The sequence below is a fragment of the Spea bombifrons genome, chromosome 5, assembly GCF_027358695.1.
Source record: "Spea bombifrons isolate aSpeBom1 chromosome 5, aSpeBom1.2.pri, whole genome shotgun sequence".
Classification (NCBI taxonomy): domain Eukaryota; kingdom Metazoa; phylum Chordata; class Amphibia; order Anura; family Pelobatidae; genus Spea; species Spea bombifrons.
The window spans coordinates 84,764,695-84,785,152 of NC_071091.1; the positions used below are offsets into that span (position 1 = coordinate 84,764,695).

Genomic DNA, 20,458 nt, shown 5'->3' on the forward strand with positions numbered 1-20,458 from the left:
AGTACCAACTCCTGAAAAAAAGGTGATCAAAAATTAGTACAAGCACCCATGAAGCAAGCAATTGGTATAACTCATTTGTGACATCTATATTTCATAATATTCAATGTCTATATTCAATTCTCCATTATCAACTTTAATGTACAATACCAACATGCATTTTAGTAGAGAGATGGATCTATGGAAGTTTAGGGGACAATTTAGCATTACATTTAAAATTAAAATATATATTTTCAAAATGTAATGGAGCAGGGGAAATATTTGTGAGTCTTAGGTGAGGACATACTGTGGAAATAGTATTTCAACCTGACTATAACAACCATGTAATGCAGTCCATATTCATTGTGTTCACCAAAGTCATATAATGCTTTTCTCTTATTCATGCCAAGAGCACTTCTTGTGGTAGTTGCCATAGCCACAATCTACAGTATACCATGTTCACGGTAGAAGGTAAGCGACTATGAATCTCCAACTACCATGTGACAAAAGCACCTCCACCATTTTCCAGAATGAAAGCTGCCTCTCCCTAAAAAGCTGCCAGAGTGAAAGAAAATATTTAAAGTCAAACAGCAATATTGTACTAATATACTATAATTTAATATAGACTTATTCCTAAAGTGTTTTGGTTGAAAAACTGTTTTTCCTTTCCAAAGCTTGTATGATATAAACTGATTATAAATGTATCCTACAATTAAAAATGTAAATTACACTTAAAAATATTAAATATTATTTGGTGAATACAAAAATATATTACAAAAATATTTTATTCAGGCATTTGTCCTTAGCAGCAAATTGTTCACCTTTTTATTGGTTCATATTAAATAGATACACTTGTGTTCATTGCAATTCACCACAGATAGCAAAACAGAAGCATTGATAATATGACACAACATATCAAATGCTGAAAATGAATAATATAAAAGCCTACAAATGTAATTTTACTAAATTTGCTATAAAATATCTCACATAGGCCAGTGCTTAAGCTTAACTACAGCACTTGTTTTACAATAGTTAAGGTTTATATCACCTACATCATATACATTTATATTTGATTCAGTCTGACAACAACATACAGTATGATACCTTAAAACCTCATTTTATCCCAAATAAAAAAATGATTGTGTATTTAGAAAACCACAACTTTGTGATGCAGAGCCACAGGCCACCCGTACACTAGGTTACCACCACTGTTTCTGTTTTCTGAATCAGTAAAGCTCACGTTACTGTTTCCCTATTCTATGTACTGTATGTTTGGGGATGCAGTAATATGTGAAATCTTTTTTTTTTAAAATGTTCAACTGGAGATGCCAGCAGGGTCTCTATTCTCCTTCAAAGAGCTTCAGGTGGGTGTCAGCAGTTCGCAGACATTCCTTGTATAACAGTGTATGTAATGGTGTATGGTGTGAGCGCTCATACAATCACGCTGGCTTGTGCTGACAAGGGGGTGTCCAAGCTGGCAATAGAAAAATGCTTGATGGACAGGTGCATCCTGAAGGTAGTCTTGTCACAACTTTTGTGGATGTACCTGTACATCTATTGGGTAATGAAGGGGTTAAACTAAGTACACTTAGAAATGTGAACACAAATAAGGGAGCCGGGAAGAGTCCCAGCTTTGGCAGATCACCTATGGAAGATGGAATATTTCTTTCTGATATTATTCGTTTACTGCTGTGTAGAAGCAGTTGTTTTCAATTTCTGTACCATATTTACTGTTTTCAGTAAACAGCAGAAATATCTTGTTTATATCTTGACAGGCTTCGTCAAGTTCTACAAAACAAAATACTATACCATATGGCAAAAACAATCTGCACTACTAGTTATACAGCAGATGTGATTTGGGTCAATCCAAGTTCATTTTGATCCCCTCTTCCTTGGGGTGTGAAAGAGGTCATTTCCACTGCTAGTCATACTGGCTTATGAGTCCTGTCACTTCCCCTTGTGAATGTTTGGTCTTGCACTATGTTTCCAACTCTGCTGGTTCCTTGACGGTCCAGTCGGAGTTTTGATGGGAAGCAAAAGTCTTTGAAGCATCTTTTGAAATTTTCATCCAAGAAAGCATACAATATTGGATTCATGCTACTGTTCGTATAGCCCAAAGCAATGCAAAAATAATAAATAGAAATAACTGCAATATTTTGGGGTACATCTACTAGTGCCTCTACCAGCACAAAAATGTGAATAGGGGTCCAGCAAACAATGAATACAGCAACGACCACAAGTACAAGTCGTGTTATACGACGGAGATTTCTATCTTTTTCACGGGATCCAGAAAGTAAACGGACATTTTTGAGACGTAATATCATTAAAGTATAGCAGATTGTTATAATAAATACAGGTATTATAAATGCAAAGATAAACACACAGATTTTCATTACAGTATCCCAGTACCAATAGTGGCTGGGAAACTGAAGGGCACATTCTGTTGAACCTGGAAAAAAGTAGAAAATATGTTAGAATTTCTTTATTTGATAAAAGAAAAAAAAAACAATTAAGTGAGTGCTATAGTGTAATAAATACAATTTCTAAAATTAAAGATAAGTCAGAAAACATTTACGTTATTGACACCAGGACTAATTTTGTTGTAAAGTGGTAAAAAATGGTCCAATCACAAAAAAAGGCAGATTAATCCTCCCACAGTTCTTCCACCTTTGAAAATTCTTTCCTCTTTTGGAATGCTCTTTTTACATACACTCCCAAGTGCTTTAAAATGTGAAAATATTTAAAAACGATCACAGCTTATAATTGAAGTCAAAAAATAACAATAAAACACATTTTGTCCACCACTTATTGCTAAACACAAGCAGGTCCTAGAGGGGGTGAATTCCCACTTTTTCTAGTTAAATTTAACATGCTTCATCCTATATTTATTAAAATAGCATAAAGTGAAGCAGTTGAACTGTCTAAAACTTGCACCACTGAAAATAATGCTATGGTGTTTTAGATCAGGTATTTAGATGAGGTACGGACAATATAATGGATTTTCTTATTTGCTTCCCCAGGGCCATTGCAGGGTTCATATAAGAGTTCCAACACAACTGTACTGTACAGACGACACAAATTACAGGGAGAAAGAAAGAGAGAGAGAGAGAGAGAAATAGAAGAAAGGAAGAGAAAGATGGAACAAAAGAGAGAGAGGAAGGGAGAGAAAGAGAGGGGGGAAAGGCAGTAAAGACAGGAGAGGTAAATGTAGAGAAAGATAGAAAAATAATCAGAGAGACAGCAATACAAAACAAAAAGTAGGGGGGGTGAAGGGGTAAAAGAAAGAAGAAAGTAAAGAGTGTATGACACACATACACTAGTACATTATGATTTTAATGGAACACTGTCATGAAAATAAAGTGATATGTCACATGAATTTTTGTTGACTTGCAAAGTGCCTTTTGTCCCAACCACACACTGGGAGGTAGAAAACAGTTGATTTGCTGAATAGGAAACTACTTATTATTTATAACTTCATAACTTATAATGGAGAACTGCAAGCACCAGTAAACAGTATTTAAAAAATATAAACCTCTTCACTATTGAGTAAGTGCCCTGTCCCATAAAAACCTGCGTAATCGTCTACCTGGGCAGTAAAAATCTGCTCGAGATGATTGCCATTTTAATGCTCTAATCAATGTCTCTTGTGCGAGCTGTAGCACAACAGTGCAAGCATAATAGCTACTGGGTGGTAACTACATTTCTGGGTAACATGGGTAATGCAATATTAGCAGCAAATACAGTTCTTTTATCTGGAAACATATTTACTAAAATTAAAAGTGAGGACCATGGACCATACATTCTATGCACCCAGAGGCTAAAATGCAGTGTTGCCACATATTTCAATTATACCATAGAACTTTTTGTTCAATTTCTGTTTATATAGTATCTCAGGTTATTTATAGTAATATATTTTGTATCCTTTTAACAGCAGAATTTATTTTCCCATAATGAACAAACAGCCAGTTACACTTTAATACTGAACATCTGTTTATAGGAGAACAAGTAAACAGAGTTTGCTGATGACATGGGAAGCACCCATAAGAATGTTTAACAACTGCGCATATGAATTTCTTTTGTCTAAAAAAAAACATGTGCATTAGTGATGTGAGTGTTGTGATACAGTCAGTATGACACTAGAGCCTGAAAACAGTGTAATAGGTTTACAAATGTGTACCGAAAACAAGAACGCAACAATGCTACACTCACAAACCAATAAACTGCCTGGGGCAGTGGGGGGGGGCACTCCAATCCACCACAGAGGAAGACTGTGGTGATGGGCTCTGTCTTATTGCTCCCTTGTGAGGCAGACAATTGATGCTGAGTGCCAGACTATGACATCATATCCTGGAGCTCAGCAGAAAGGGGATACAGTTTTGAAATCGCTTGTATGTTAGGGAAAAAAGTGTCAAAGGGCTAAGTGTAAGCTAGGATGTTTATAATTATGGGCAAGCTTGAATGTGCATGTGTAAATGAGTTTATGGGCAGATGTGTGTTTAAGGCCAGGCATTTGTAAAGGTAGTGTCTATAAGTGTATTCTGACAGTCTACCCATTATTGTTACTGTTTTGAGCCAAGAGGGGATAAAATAAATTAAGGATGCAAGTGAGCCAGACTTGGAAGAACCCTGACTTCTGGGGTAAATCTTTTACTAGCAGTCTAGGCAAGTCTTGTGTGTAATCTGGTTGCTGGGGCAAGTCCCTATGTGAGCAAAATGGTTGCAGGGGCAAGTCCTGTGTGTATGTGCGATCTGGATGCTGGGCAAGTCCTGTGTGTGCATTCTGGGTGCTAACACAAGTCCAATTTGTGCAAGTTTGTGGATGCAATCTGGGTCTTGGGCAAGTCCTGTGTGTGCATTCTGGGTGCTAACACAAGTCCAATTTGTGCAAATTTGTGGATGCAATCTGGGTGCTGAGCAAGTTCTATGTGTGCATTCTAGGTGCTGAGGCTAGTTCTAGGTTTGCAATCGGGGTGCTGGGCAAGTCCTATGTCTGCAATCTGGGTGCCATGACTGTCATTTGGGGGTGTACGACCTGTGATCTATGCCTGCAATTTAGGGTTTCCATCCATTATTTATTTGATCTACACATTTAATGCTGATTTTCTAGTTGCTCTATTCCTGCAATGCTATGTTTCCATGTATACCCACAAATACAGGGTTTGTATGTCTTATTCAGTTGATCTATGCCTACAATGCTGCATTCATAATTGAACTACACGGGGGAGAAAAAAAGAGATTTAGCATTGTAAAGGTGTCGACTTTGTCAACGTGGGGGGCAAGTCATTCGTATGATGTGTTCCCATGACTCTGTCCCAAGGGTGAGATACAGGGGGGCGGCAAAGATCCTTGCACCAGTCCTTATTTAAATTCTACACTCCCACAATAAATATTGTCAATATTTGTGGATTATAAAAAAACTTACATTTTAATGTAATTCACAAAGTTCCCATTAATGTTTTTTTTTTATTACATGAAATGTGTAAATTATGTAAAATGTATTTTGAATAGCATGAAATACATCTCATACATTCAGACATACCATCAGAAATTTTGGTGCCTCCAAGAACAATTGCAGATATTCCAACAGAGGAGGATAAAATCCAGATGCATACATTGATACATTTGGCTTTTAGAGGTGTACGGAAATCCAAAGCCTTTACAGGATGACAAACAGCAATATATCGATCAACACTCATCATGGTTAAGGTGAAGATGCTGGTAAACATGTTATAATAGTCAATAGAAACAACAATTTTACAGATCACATCTCCAAAAGGCCAGGAGCCCATAAGGAACGCAGTGCTTTGGAAAGGCATTGTGGTGGTCACTAGTGCATCAGCCAGCGCCAGATTAAAAATATAAATGTTGGTTGCCGTCTTCATTTTTGTATACCTATTGGGAGAAAAAAGCATAATAATATTGATGAAAAATGTACACTGTACATATTAAAGCAACTGTTGTGTTTTCCTCATCCCTTTCCTGTTCCAAAGAATAATGTTCCTATGAGAAGCACAACTTCTCCCTCTCTGATATAAGCAACCTAGCATGTTTAACAACCTCCCATGTTGATGGCATGAACGAGACACTGTTGGGTCATTGCTGATCCCAGTCACACGAATGCACACGCTGCCAGAGCATATCTGAAAGAGCATATCTGCAGATACCAATACCAAACCCACACACATTTTACATTTCCATTGTAAGAAAATATTCCTTCAGATCAGTTTCGTAATTTAATCAAGTTAGTCCATTGTAACTAATAATACGTGACAGCACCATCCGAGATGACAAAAAACATGCAAATAATACCAAACTAATTAAGATGTCAACAAAGATAATTAACAATGTTTATAAACTCTGTCTCTTGATTCACCATTTATAAATGTCATTTATAAATGTATTTGTATATTTAGTGCATACAGAAATTGTGATTTAGTGTTTATTCTCTTAATAGGCTACACATGAAATGCCAGATTACAGTATATGTGTAAATGTAATATAATAGTTAAACCATAAACAAAAAAATAAGAACAACATATTTGCTTCTATTGTATGAATCAATATGCTATTTGTAAAAAGAATGAACGCAATTATATTATCAAATTGTTTAATTTTAAAGTTTGGGTAAATATAAAGGTAAATGTGTAATTACAATATGATAATTATTGTAAACACTACAGAAATAATAGCAAAGAAACGAATATTATCCCGAGTAAACTGAAACCATTTAAGGAATCTGTAAAAATAGGTTCTAGAGTAACAGGAATCATTGTGTCAATCATATATTATAGTAGTCTGCCTTATTATTGATGATGAATTTTTTTTATTGTTTTAGTTTTATAAATTATTTCAGCACAGCAGTCAGGGCTTTTTGGGGACAAAGTTGTCACTGGAAAGTTGTTTGGGGAGAAAGTTGAAACTGGGAAGCTGTTTGGTCACAAAGGTGGCACTGTTTAGCTGTTTGAGAACAAAGATGGCACTGGGAAACTGTTTTATGACAAAGTTGGCACTGGGATGCTGTTTGTAAGGCTGGCACTATTAAGCTGTTTGGGGATAAACATGACAAAGATAAGCTGCTTGTGGACAGATGTGGCACTGTTAAGCTGTCCGGGACAAATATTGTCGAGACAATCTGATTGGGGTCAAAGATGTCAGAGACAAGCTGTTTAAGGACAAGGATAGCACTGTTAACCTGGGGGGACAACATTGGGAGAGACAAGCTGTTTGGGGACAATGATGTCAGAGCCAAGCTGTTTGGGGACAAATATGGCAAAGAAAAGCTGTTTTGGGACAAATATGACACCATTACATTTGGGGACAAAGATGGCAAAGACAAGCTGTTTAGAGGCAAGGATTGCACTGTTATGCTGGGGGGCAACAATGGCAGATATGAGCTGTTTGGGGAGAAGAATGACACTGTTAAGCTGGGGAACAATGATGGCAAATGGACATATATGGCACTGTTAAGCAGTTTGGGGATAGAGATGGCACTGTTAAGGTGTTTGGGGACAAGGATGACACTGATATGCTGTTTGTGGACAAAAGATTACACTGATAAATTGTGTGGGTTTAAAAATGGCTCTGATAAGCTGTTTGCCAGACAAAGATGACACTGGCAAATGAAAACCTGTATGGAGCAATGCACAGTGCTATATACAAGCTGGATAGAAATTAAACTATGTAAGCTTACAAACACCAGCTAAACAGGCAAGAGTTGAACCTGTTACACACCTTTTACCTCTAACAGGGTAGGTGAAGCTCAGTCTTCAAAGGAACTTTATGTTGAGTAGATTTGCTCTTTTTTTGCTCCAAAGAATAGATGACAACCCTAATGACCATTTCGTATAAAAGATTGGATGTGTTGACATATATGCTGGCACTGTCTCGTATGTACGGAGCAAATGGTGTGTGAATGTACTGTAATTGCGGTTGAAGCCTTGGTATGGCATTACTACTCATACTTATGCTCTTCACTGGTTGATGCCAGACGAGCCCCCTGCTGGCGACTAATAGAGTCACTCTTATGGACCTTTAAATCCTGGCGCCAACGCCATTGTTCTCCCCAGGCCCAGATGTATTTTTCCCTGCTCTTTGCCAGGGAGACTCAAATCCCTGTTCCTCCCAGCCCAAGTTGCTGAGACTAATGCTCTGAGCAGCTTGGACTGGGATGACCTCTATTGGTCGCTGGCAGGGGACTCATTAACCAATGAAGGGCAGCTTCCAATACAGTCGCTCTTATGGACCTTTTAATCCTGACACAATCCCGTATTAACCCGTACTATACAATGGAAGACTTAACATCTGCTAGAGGCAGTGATTTATATGAGGGGAAGGGACCAGGGAGATTAACTAGGTGATATTTAGGGATTTTGTCTTATATACAAAGACAAACTTTGAATTCGAATTGTGCATCTTCGTTTATGTGTACGTTTATCTGCCATGTTTGCTTGTTCATTAATTGATTTGAACAATGAAAACGCAATATAATCTCTTATAATCAATAAAACAATTGCAATGGAGCACGAAACAACAAAATATACATGTAGGTGCTCAGTATCCATGCTTAATATATAGAGGAAGAGGTGGAGCTCAAAGCGAAAAAAGTGGAGCCCAAAAAAGAGTGGTGGAACCGAAAGATGAAGGAATGAGGTTTATAGAGTAAGTTGTGGATTAGGAAGGGGTGGGGTCCCTGGAGAGGACTGAAAGCAAGCCTGCTACCCACAGATTATGGACCCTGTCTCCCTGCCCTGTTGAGTGGGACTGTTGTCCTCACCTGTGACCCAAACTCCCTGGTCTTCAAGTGCACCCCAGAACTGGTTAGTGGGACAGGTGCCTCTTGTCAGCTCCCCTGCATTTACAACTCTAGGAGCAATGGAGCTGTGCTCCCCGACTGAACTGGTTGCAGATCTGGTTGGGGTCTGGACCCAGTTCAGTCTTCTTTTAAAGAATGTAACTGGTTGACCAAGAGAGCTGTAGTAGAAATCACCCAGATGTATCCTCCTGTTGTCCCCCAAATCACTTCCAGCACCAGTCAGCATGCACACCTTGCCACACTCTGCTATGTGTACCCAATAAGTAGATACAACTACCTTGGTTTGAGTACAGCAAGAATTAACATTTTATTGTTGTAAAACATAGTCTCATATATCCACAGAACTGCATTAACATAGAGAAACAGAAACATGTATACAACCCAACCTTCAATTCCCCTGGTAGCAATCCAATTAATGGGACTAGTTAAACAATGGAGTTCCTACCTGTGCTATCTTTGTTTGACAGCCAGGCTGGAGCCATCTCTGAGTACCTTGGGGCCCTGTATGACAGGTCATTCTGGTCATTATTTTATCGCCCTTTGTCAAAGTTTATGTTCTTTCCACACACATTGTACTTTAGTTATGAATTTACAGCTATTAGGATAAGTTACAACCCAACATGTGTTCAGCAACATCTCCCAAGTACAGTGATATCACCCATGCATATATTTGTCGGGTTGTTTGGTGGCTAAAAGGTCACTTTTGGAGGTGCACATTTTTTCCATTTTGACATCTGGTCAGTATGCGACTATGTCCTTTTTGGGACGTCTTTGAATCTGGCTAATTCAATTTACCCCATCAAACCATACATTTTTTACTAAACATCCAATGGGTATTTCAAATGCTAGTATTTTAACTCTTTCCTTGCCAAGATTTTTGAGAATGATGTAGCACTAATTTCAGCACTTTCCCCTTAAAATAAACTTTTTATTTAAAAAAAAAACAATATTATGGACTTTTTTGAATTATACTTTGTCGGGACTGGATGGTTACCCTAATGATGACCTCTTTGGATAATTATTTTTACATGTTACCACATTTTTATTTAATTTTTAAAACTATATTTGTTTTTTCTTCTTTTTTTTACATATTTTACTAATCACACTGTGATTAGAAATGTGGTTTTCACTGAGCTCCATATGGGTGTCTGCAGTACCTGGAGTATTTGGAGAAACACTCTTGGAAACTTGTTTATTTTATAATGGGCATCGCCATCTTGTGCTTATGACCACTCGAGAGTTGTGTCCTGGGGTGGGTTCTCAGTGTCAATGAATGCCTTGCTATCATGGCAACTCAGCAACACCAGGCAATCAACAAGGTCTTTTAAATCAGGCCTCCCCTGCCACATTGTACATAGAAAATGTTGAAGCCTCGAGGAGGGGCCACACGGGATCCATGCTGAAGATTTCAGTGTTGCTGAATGCCTCAACATTTAGCATTACAACACTGTTTAAGCAGAGAAAGCTAACTTTCATCCCTTTCTAAGCTTATATAATGCCATGATGTGCCAAACATGCCATGGGCCAGTAACTGACTGTTTTTATTGAGGGGTTAGAAATTAATATCGTTTCATTGTTTCTCCTAAGAAATGGACTGGAAGCCCAGTTTAGAAATAAGTAATAAAAATATATGATTTATTTTTTAAAGTCATCAGTCATTAATTGACAGTTATTTGGTGACGTGCCTGGCACTTCATTGCTCGTTAGGAGGTAACAATTAAATGGTTTTAGAGTACATCAAGGAGGCAATAAATGGTTTGTGGGTAAGTATAGTATTATAGTGGGCCAAAAATATTGGATTGGAATAGTTTAATGAGGAACTCCCACCATTAGTAGTGTCAAATAAAAATGTTTCAAAAGTATTGTGCTTTTTTATTTTAAGTTTTAGTTCTATCACAATAGAAATTTCATTACATAATCACTGCCCTGTGGTAAACAATATGGGTCAATGCCAATAATGGGTAAGTGCAAATTACCCACTCTTTGCCATAAATTACCCAGCTTTGCCATAAAGCTTAGTGTGGTATTTGAGAAGAGAATGTAATAAAAAATACCACATGGCTGACAACAATGGCAGCCTCCAGGTCTGCAAGTTTAGCGAAGCAAAATTAAATAAACCTTCAAAGCAAGAAGTTTCTGTAAGGACTTACCTGCCTCTCCGGCCCCGCTCCATGGCTGCTCCCACGACGCTTCCTCAGGCGGCTTCCCGGGCAGCGAGTACCACCGCTACCCGGTCGGCGTCTTCACCGCATGGCCGACCACGCGGTAAACGGGTACCGCCGTGTGGTCAAAAGTTAATATTGCACGTTACATTTGTAACATGCTTTTATAACCTCGGGTGACCTCTTCATGCAGGACACGCCTCCTCCTCTCCCTATTTAAACCCGGACTTCCTCTTCTGGATCACCCTTGGTTGGTGTATTTTGCTATTTGCTTGCGCATTGATTGTGACTACTGCTCCGGTTTGACTTGGCTTGTTGACCTCGTTCCTGTCTCCTGATTCGGCTCCTGATTCCTGCTCGTCTGGTATTGATTCGGCTTGTTGACCTCGTCTCTGGATTCTGATTTGGCTTATCCTGATTACCTTTCTGACCCGGTTGGTTCTCTGACTCTCTGGTTCCTGTTTGGCCTGGCTAACTCCGCCATCTGGGGTCCTACCTCACCATACCATTACAGTACCAAGGGTCACCATGGACCCCGCGGAGATTGGCCAGAAGATGTCTACCTGTGAAGCCCGTATTGAAAGTCTAGATCATCGCATGGACCAGTTTGCTCAGGCTTTGCAAACCCTCCTGGCGAGGACTGATCCAGCACGTGGTCCTCCTCCTGTGCCCGCTGCTGCACCTGTTGCTGTTCCACCGCCTGCTGACCCAGGTCTTCATACCCTCCGTTTACCTCCTCCTCCCAGATATGGAGGAGATCCTGCTACCTGTCGTGGATTCCTCAATCAGTGCTCCATTCACTTCGAGATGTCTCCCTACTTGTTTCTTTCCGACAGAGCCCGTGTGGGGTATGTCATCTCCCTACTCACTGACAGGGCTCTGGCCTGGGCAACTCCTCTTTGGGAACGCAACTCTCCAGTGGTCAACAATTATAATGACTTTGTAACCACTTTCCGTCAAGTGTTTGACAGGCCAGGTCGCGACCATATTGCCTCGTCAAGTCTCTTCTCACTGTGTCAGGGTACACGCAGTTTATCGGACTATGCCATTGAATGCCGTACCCTGGCTGCAGAAGTGGCATGGAACAACGACGCCTTGGTTGCTGCCTTCACTAATGGCCTGTCTGACCGCCTGAAAGATGAAGTAGCACCCCGAGACCTGCCCACGGACTTGGAAGAACTCATCGCCTACATTGGCCACATTGATCTACGCCTCCGGGAACGCCAGGTACAGCGAGATCGCCAAAGGAGGGCTCCAGTGCGTTTTGCGCCACGTCTGGCTGCTTCTGACTCTGCTTCTCTTCCGCCTGAAGAGCCCATGCAGATCGGCTCCACACATCTCTCCGAGGAGGAGAGATCCCTCCGGCGCCAACAGGACCTCTGTATGTACTGTGGCAAACAAGGTCATTACGTGCGCTCCTGCCCCGTGAAGCCGGGAAACTACAGGGCCTAAGGAGGATTGGGGAGTCTCCTCTAGGCCTTCCTGCTGTTTTTCCCCACGACCGGACATCGCGTATGTTTGTGCCTGCTGCTCTCACTGTCCAGGAGAGAACCATTCTAGCCCCAGCCCTTATTGACTCTGGGGCCGCCGGAAACTTTATCGACCGCGACTTCTGCAGGCTCCACAACATTCCCTTGCAGGAGAAAGCCTCTCCAGTTTTTGTGGAGGCAATCGATGGGCGGCCTCTCCTACCTGCAGCGGTGACCCATGACACTACACCGCTTCGTCTCCAAATAGGGGTTCTCCATAAAGAGACTGTGGTTCTACATGTAATATCTTCTCCGGCTGCTCCCATAGTGTTGGGCTACCCTTGGCTGCAGCTACACAACCCAGACATCAATTTGTCCACCCGTGAGATCACCTCCTGGCGGTGTACCACTTGCGTTTCACCTCAACCCTGTGTATTGAAGGTTGCCTCCTTAGGTACCGCCATCTTACCTCCACAATATCAGACCTTTGCTGATGTATTCGACAAAAAGGAAGCAGACTCCTTGCCCCGCACCGTCCTTACGATTGTCCCATCGACCTGCTTCCTGGCACCGTACCCCCACGGGGTAGGGTGTATCCGTTATCCCCGGCTGAAACCGAAGCTATGGAGACCTATATCCGTGAAAATCTCCTAAAAGGCTTTATCCGCCGCTCCACGTCTCCCGCCGGCACGGGATTTTTCTTTGTTTCCAAGAAGGATGGAGGTCTACGTCCGTGCATCGACTATCGAGGTCTTAATCGAATCACCATAAAAAACACTTACCCTTTGCCACTCATGTCTGAGTTGTTTGACCGTCTCAAAGGCTCAAAAGTTTTCACGAAATTAGATCTACGGGGTGCGTACAACCTCATTCGTATCTGTCAGAACGACGAGTGGAAGACAGCTTTTAACACCCGCTCTGGTCACTACGAATATACAGTAATGCCATTCGGGCTCTGTAACGCACCGGCTGTTTTTCAGGACTTTGTAAATGACTGTTTTCGGGATTATCTGCACCAATTCGTTGTCATCTACCTTGATGACATTCTAATCCATTCACCTGACCTGCTTTCACATCGAACTCACGTAAAGAAGGTCCTGACACGTCTTCGTGAAAACCGGTTGTACGCAAAACTAGAGAAATGTGAATTTGAAGTCAACCGTGTATCCTTCTAAGGTCATTAGCGGTACAGGGTTCGAGATGGATCCTGACAAGCTCCAGTCCATTCTGCAATGGCCTCAACCACAGGGACTTAAAGCCCTACAGAGATTTCTCGGCTTTGCCAATTATTATCGCCGATTCATCCGGGACTTTTCCAAAGTGGTAGCTCCTTTGACCGATCTCACCAAGAAGGGAGCTGACTGCCATAACAGGCCTACCACTGCAGTCCAAGCATTCCATACACTAAAGACCCTGTTTGTGTCCGCTCCGATCCTCATACATCCTGATGTATCTCAACCCTTCGTAATCGAAGTAGATGCTTCGGAAATCGGGGCCGGAGCAGTATTGTCCCAACCCAAAACATACGAAGGGCCTCTACACCCCTGTGGCTTCTTCTCTAAACGATTCTCTCCTGCAGAGAGGAACTATGACATAGGCAATCGTGAACTACTGGCAGTGATTCTCGCCCTTTCTGAATGGCGTCACCTTCTGGAGGGCTCCCGTATTACTGTAACCATCCTCACAGATCACAAGAACCTCCAGTATATTGGCGATGCCAAGCGACTAACACCTCGACAAGCACGATGGTCCCTTTTCTTATCCCGCTTCAATTACATAATCTCCTATCGTCCGGGGTCCAAGAATACCAAGGCCGACGCTTTATCACGTATGTTCTGTACTGCCTCAGAGGAGAAACCTGACCCGGAACCCACCGTACCCACTAACCGTATCATCTCTGCTGTCACTCTTGCCGTTTTCTCTCCCCTTCTGCAACGAATTCAACCCACTGCTCCAGCCCAGACCCCTTCTGACAAGTTGTTCGTGCCCCCTGTATACCGTGAGAAGATACTCCAGTTGCACCATACCACAAAGTTTGCGGGCCACCTTGGTCTCCGGCGCACCTGTCAGGCTCTGGGCCGAAGTTTTTGGTGGCCCTCCTGGAGACAGGACGTTGCAGACTTCCTTAAATCTTGCCACACTTGTGCTACAACCAAGACCCCCAGGACTCCCCCTTCCGGTCTGCTATTGCCCCTTCCAGTACCCAGTCGTCCCTGGACCCACATCGCCATATACTTCATAGTGGAGCTACCTCCCTCTCATCGCTACACCACTATACTTACTGTTGTTGACCGGTTCTCCAGGATGGTTCATTTCGTGCCTCTCGTCAAATTACCGACAGCTAAGGAGCTTGCAGTCAACTTCATCAGAGACGTTGTACGACTCCACGGCCTTCCCCAGGTGATTGTCTCCAATCGTGGAGTCCAGTTTGTTTCCCGTTTCTGGAGAGCCTTCTGCAAAGCTGTGGGTATCACCCTTTCCTTTTCCACGGCTTATCATCCCCAAACCAATGGAGCGGCTGAACGGTCCAATCAACGCCTTGAGCAGTATTTGCGGGCTTTCATTAATGACAACCAGAACGATTGGGCTGACCTTCTTCCACTCGCGGAGTTCGCCCTAAACAATGCAGTACAAGGCTCTACCCAGCATACACCTTTTTACTGTGTCTATGGTTTCCACCCGACTGTACTTCCTGCGGTATCCCCTGATTCGAGTGTTCCTGCGTTGGATGATCATCTTAAGCGGCTAACTTCAGTGTGGTCCTCTGTCCGTTCTGCGTCCATTGCTGCCTCTCAGGATCAAAAGAAGTACTATGATCGCAGACGGTTACCAGCCCCCACTTTCATGCCCAGGGACAAAGTCTAGCTATCAACCTGACATATACGCCTACGTACTCCCTCCAAAAAATTGGCTCCTTGCTTTATTGGACCTTATTCCGTCCGCCGTCGTATCAACCCTGTTACCTATGAACTGGACTTGCCTAGCAACCTCCGTATTCCTCGTACATTTCACGTTTCCCTCCTGAAGCCGGTGATATTTAACCGTTTTTCCCGGACGCTGGCCAGTCCTGGTCCTGTTTCAGTCTCCTCCATGGATGATTATGAGATCCGTTCCATCCTGGATTCACGCTTCTTCCGGGGTACCCTCCAATACCTTGTACACTGGAAGGGATACGGACCGGAGGAAAGAGCCTGGGTGCCCGCCTCTGAAGTCCACGCTCCTCGTCTGGTTCGTCACTTTCATGTCAGGTACCCCCGGAAACCCAGTGGGGGTCCTGGTCGCCCTTCGGGCGGCTCTCGAGGGGGGGTACTGTAAGGACTTACCTGCCTCTCTGGCCCCGCTCCATGGCTGCTCCCACGACGCTTCCTCAGGCGGCTTCCTGGGCAGCGAGTACCACCGCTACCCGGTCGGCGTCTTCACCGCATGGCCGACCACGCGGTAAACGGGTACCACAGCGCCACCGTGTGGTCAAAAGTTAATATTGCACGTTACATTTGTAACATGCTTTTATAACCTCGGGTGACCTCTTCATGCAGGACACGCCTCCTCCTCTCCCTATTTAAACCCGGACTTCCTCTTCTGGATCACCCTTGGTTGGTGTATTTTGCTATTTGCTTGCGCATTGATTGTGACTACTGCTCCGGTTTGACTTGGCTTGTTGACCTCGTTCCTGTCTCCTGATTCGGCTCCTGATTCCTTCTCGTCTGGTATTGATTCGGCTTGTTGACCTTGTCTCTGGATTCTGATTTGGCTTATCCTGATTACCTGTCTGACCCGGTTGGTTCTCTGACTTTCTGATTCCTGTTTGGCCTGGCTAACTCCGCCATCTGGGGTCCTACCTCACCATACCATTACAGTTTCCTTTTTTGAATGTGCAGCTGGTGCTTTGAACACTTTACTGCTAGGTGTCTCTGCCCAAGCTGAAACACCCCGATTTTAAATCCTGTCATCTCTTGTCGAAAATTCAAAAACTAAAATATTTCCAATAAATAATGTAAATGTATGATTTTATCCTGTCTTCCACTTGACCCACACATTTAAAAGAAAATAATTGCAAATTTGCATGTTCAAATGTTACAAGGTTTAGTTCAGCATTGTGGACAAAAAGTGTTTTTTTTCTGCTACTTATTTCAAACAAAAGGCTACACATCAAATCAAAGTAACAACAAAGATGTTTTAAGATGGTGCAAAGCTATCCATAGCCACTTCAGTAGATTAAAGGACTGGATCAAAGAGAGAATTTGGTATTGGCTCACAAGGGAATAACTAAGAATATTTCTGTCTCACAAAATAGTAAAAAGACACATTTTTATATAATATATGGACAAAAGTATTGGGACACATGACCATTACACCCACATGAACTTTAATGCATGTATTTAAAATGGGATGTCATTAAAGTCCCTGTTGGTGTAATAGTCAGGTGTCCCAATACTTTTGACCATATATTGTATATATGTACTGCAGCTGTCTGTTAGTTGTTTGTGGGTCTTTTGCCTTTCTGTCTTTCTTCAGGTGATTGACTCGGCAATTGCAGAATTTTCCACTTCTTTGACATAAAAAATTCCTGGGTTCCTTTTGCCGTATGTTTTTGGTCATTGTAGATCTGTAAAGTGAAGCACTGTTCAATCAGCTTTTCCGAATTAGGCTGAATCTGAGCAGACAATATATCCCTGTACACTTCAGAATTCATCCAGCTGCTTCTGTCTTCTGTCACATCAATAAAGACTAGTGACCCAGAGCCATTGGAAGCCATGATAATGAGGTATGCTTCGGAGCATAAGTTGTTCCAAGCCTTCTCCATACTTTTTTCTTCCCATCATTCTGGTACAGGTTGATCTTAGTTTCATCTGCCCAAAGAATGCTATTCCAGAACTGGGCTGGCTTTTTTTAAGATGTTTTTTTGGCAAAGTCTGATCTGGCCTTTGTATTCTTTAGGCTTATGAATAGTTTGCATCTTGCGGTGAACCTTCTGTGTTTGCTCTAGTGAAGTCTTCTCTTTATAGTAGACTTGGATAATGATATGCCTACCCCCTGGAGAGTGTACTTCAATTGGCTGAATGTTGTGAAGGAGTTTTTCTTTACCATGGAAAGGATCCTACAGTTATCCACCACTATTGTCTTCCGTGGATAACCAGACCTTTTCATGTTGCAGAGCTCATCAGTGCGTTCTTTTTTTCTCAGAATGTACCAAACTGTTGATTTGTCCACTCTTAATGTTGCTGATATCTCTTTGATGATCCTAAGGATGGCCAGTTTCACTTGCATTGAGAGCACCTTTGACCGCATATTGTGGATTCCCACAACACCTTTTACCTGCTTAATTGATGAAGAAAAAATGAAGGAATAGCCCACACCTGTCCATGAAACACCTTTTTAGTCAATTGTCCAATTACTTTTGTTCCTGTGAAAAAGAGGGGACTACATATTAAATATTAAAGCTGTAATTCCTCCAATTTGGGTGTGAATAGCCTCAAATTAAAGCTGAGACTACACTTTAAGATCATATTCATTATTTAATGTGACTTGAATTTATTTTTGTAAACAGCCGAAATAACAAGATTTGTGCCAGTGTCCAAATATTTCTGGACCTAACTGTGTGTTCCATCTCAAATTGTCTAGCCCCTTTTATGAGCTCAATATTCTAAATTCAACTCCTGCTGTGTCCAGAAAAAAACAACGATGATTACAAGTGACAAATATCCTCTACGTACAAGGTATATTTTGCTTCCATATGCTCTGTATATTCTGAGACTTGTTGACTTTTAAGTAAGGAGTGGCTTTCAGCAGGGTAACATAGGACTAACAACTACTTTTCGTTGATGAAGGATCTGCCACGGGTTGTGTTTGTGGCCTATCATGCTCCTAAGCATGTATCTTGGCATGCATAGGTGACTGGGATATCAGCAAGAACTTATAAGTGATGGTCCAAAAGCAAGTGACCTAAAACATTTTGTTTCAGGAAATAACCCCTGTTGTAAGTAAAATGTCTATAAAAAGTTCACTTGAATATGTTTTAGTGTATATCACTCAATTGAAACTCAAGAGGAAAAGCAATTTATTTAAAAAAATTAAAAGCATTATGAAATAATTTAAACAGGAAGTTCCACTTACTCATACACATACTTACCTTTGGGTTATGTTGTACTGTATGCAAAAAGGAGAATTATCCTTACAGAGGAAGCACAGCCTGCCACGTTTTATAAGCCTCAATGTCTTTTCTGGTAGGCACATAAGCAAGTAATTTAATAAACTTCAGGAGGTCTGGTTTTTACTTCTACTTCATATTAAATTTACAAAATTGAATTGCTGTGTACAAAACCGTAGCACCGATTTTGTCCTTTAGAAAATCTACATGATGCTGTCAACAAGAATGCCATAAAAATTAGACATATAATTCCTATCATAACTTTGTTAGGATAAAACAGATTTATCAAATATAATGTTAATGGTTCTTACTTGCTCATTTTGGGAGGATCATTGAAGCAAACTATTTTTACTTCTCCGTGTAATTTTGTCCATGTTGTTAACCGTATTCCTATAACAAATGATTACCGACAGAGAGGCAGAAGATATCTCATGCTCATTAAATAAATCTGCTCAGAGGCACCAATTCTCGGAATTTGCATGCATATGAATGAACAACCATTAAGGGGGTGCTTACATGTGTCTTGAGACTCATCTTAGCCTATACCTATTTATAACGATTTAGTCTTCACTAAATATGGTGTTCCACTTAGACAAACCATTAAACATACATTTTGGCAGAACGTTTTTAAATTCAACAAAGTTGATGGAATAGCTAATTTACCTCCGCCAAATTTTATTACATTTAATATTTTCTGTAATACACATATGGAGCTTAAATACAACATGAAATCAATATGTACTATTTAATAACATTATAAAACTGTGAATGTTATACGTAAAATGCACAAACTATAACAAATTACTTTATTCATAAAACAGTTCTTGAAATACTGAAGGATTTATTTCACAAGTAATCTAAAATGTTACTTACCTGATTATCACAAACATCACTAGAGCATTGCCCACCAGTCCAACCACAAACACCATAGAGTAGACAGCTGTAATGATCACTGATATTGTAGGAGAAATGCTGGTATGGTTGCTTCCATAAGTGGGAGAGTCAGAATACTCACTTCCATTTTCAAAGTCTCCCAAGCCAAGAATCCAACTGGAGTTAGAATAACAGCTTGAAGAACATGCAGGTGCACAACTAGGTGAGCAAGTAGTACTCACAGGCAGATGATCTGATCCCTCACGAAAAATTTGAACTGGGGATTCCATCACCATTAATGGACTGAGAAATACTATATACAGAGAGAGAAGAAAGAAAAATTCTGTCATGAACATGACTGATTAAATTAGTCTGGAAGAATTTGAAAAAACTTAAGTTTGCACTGATGTGTTTAAGGTCACAAGGACAAAATACTTGCCATAGAAGAAATTAATTTAATTTGAAACAATAAGATATACCGTATTTATCGGCGTATAACACACACTTTTTAAACCAAAATACGAAGTTAAAACCCTACCTGCGTGTTATACGCCGATAAATCCTAGAGCTGCACGATTTGCAGCGCCGTCTCCCTGACTTCCGGTCCTGCGGAGGGTGCGTGTTATACGCCGGTGCGTGCTATACGCCGGCAAGTACGGTATCCATAATAAGCTTCAAAAAAGGGACTTGAATATATCGCTAACCTTAATACTCTGATGAATGTTCCATGGATCAGCATGGACCATTATAGTTGTTTATACAGTAGTGCCACTTTTGGCCATCCCTGATGCTTTGAGCATTTAAAGGTATTTAAAACTGTGTACTATAGAGTTAGATCAGAATGCTTACTTGGGACTCTAAAGGTGTTGTTATCATGTAACAGTATCAACGACTAATCATCTTGCAAACCACATAACATGCTTGTGTTTTTTTTCAGTGTAGTTGTACGCCAAATACTTTTTTGCCCGCGATGACAGAAACATAAAGACAGATTATGTTATTGCTTAGGTGCTCTACT

At 41.2% G+C, this 20,458-nt stretch overlaps 1 protein-coding gene across 1 annotated transcript; it reads right to left on the reverse strand.

The window, feature by feature from the left end:
- Window positions 1–1,676: 1,676 nt before the first annotated feature.
- Window positions 1,677–19,736, reverse strand: OPRK1 (opioid receptor kappa 1). Its single transcript, XM_053467681.1, has 3 exons — window positions 19,441–19,736; window positions 5,516–5,868; window positions 1,677–2,425 (listed from the first exon to the last, which is right to left on the reverse strand). Exons 1-3 carry the CDS (start codon window positions 19,734–19,736, stop codon window positions 1,902–1,904), a joined length of 1,173 nt encoding a protein of 390 aa, XP_053323656.1. The 3' UTR covers window positions 1,677–1,901.
- Between the last annotated feature and the right edge of the window lie 722 nt (window positions 19,737–20,458).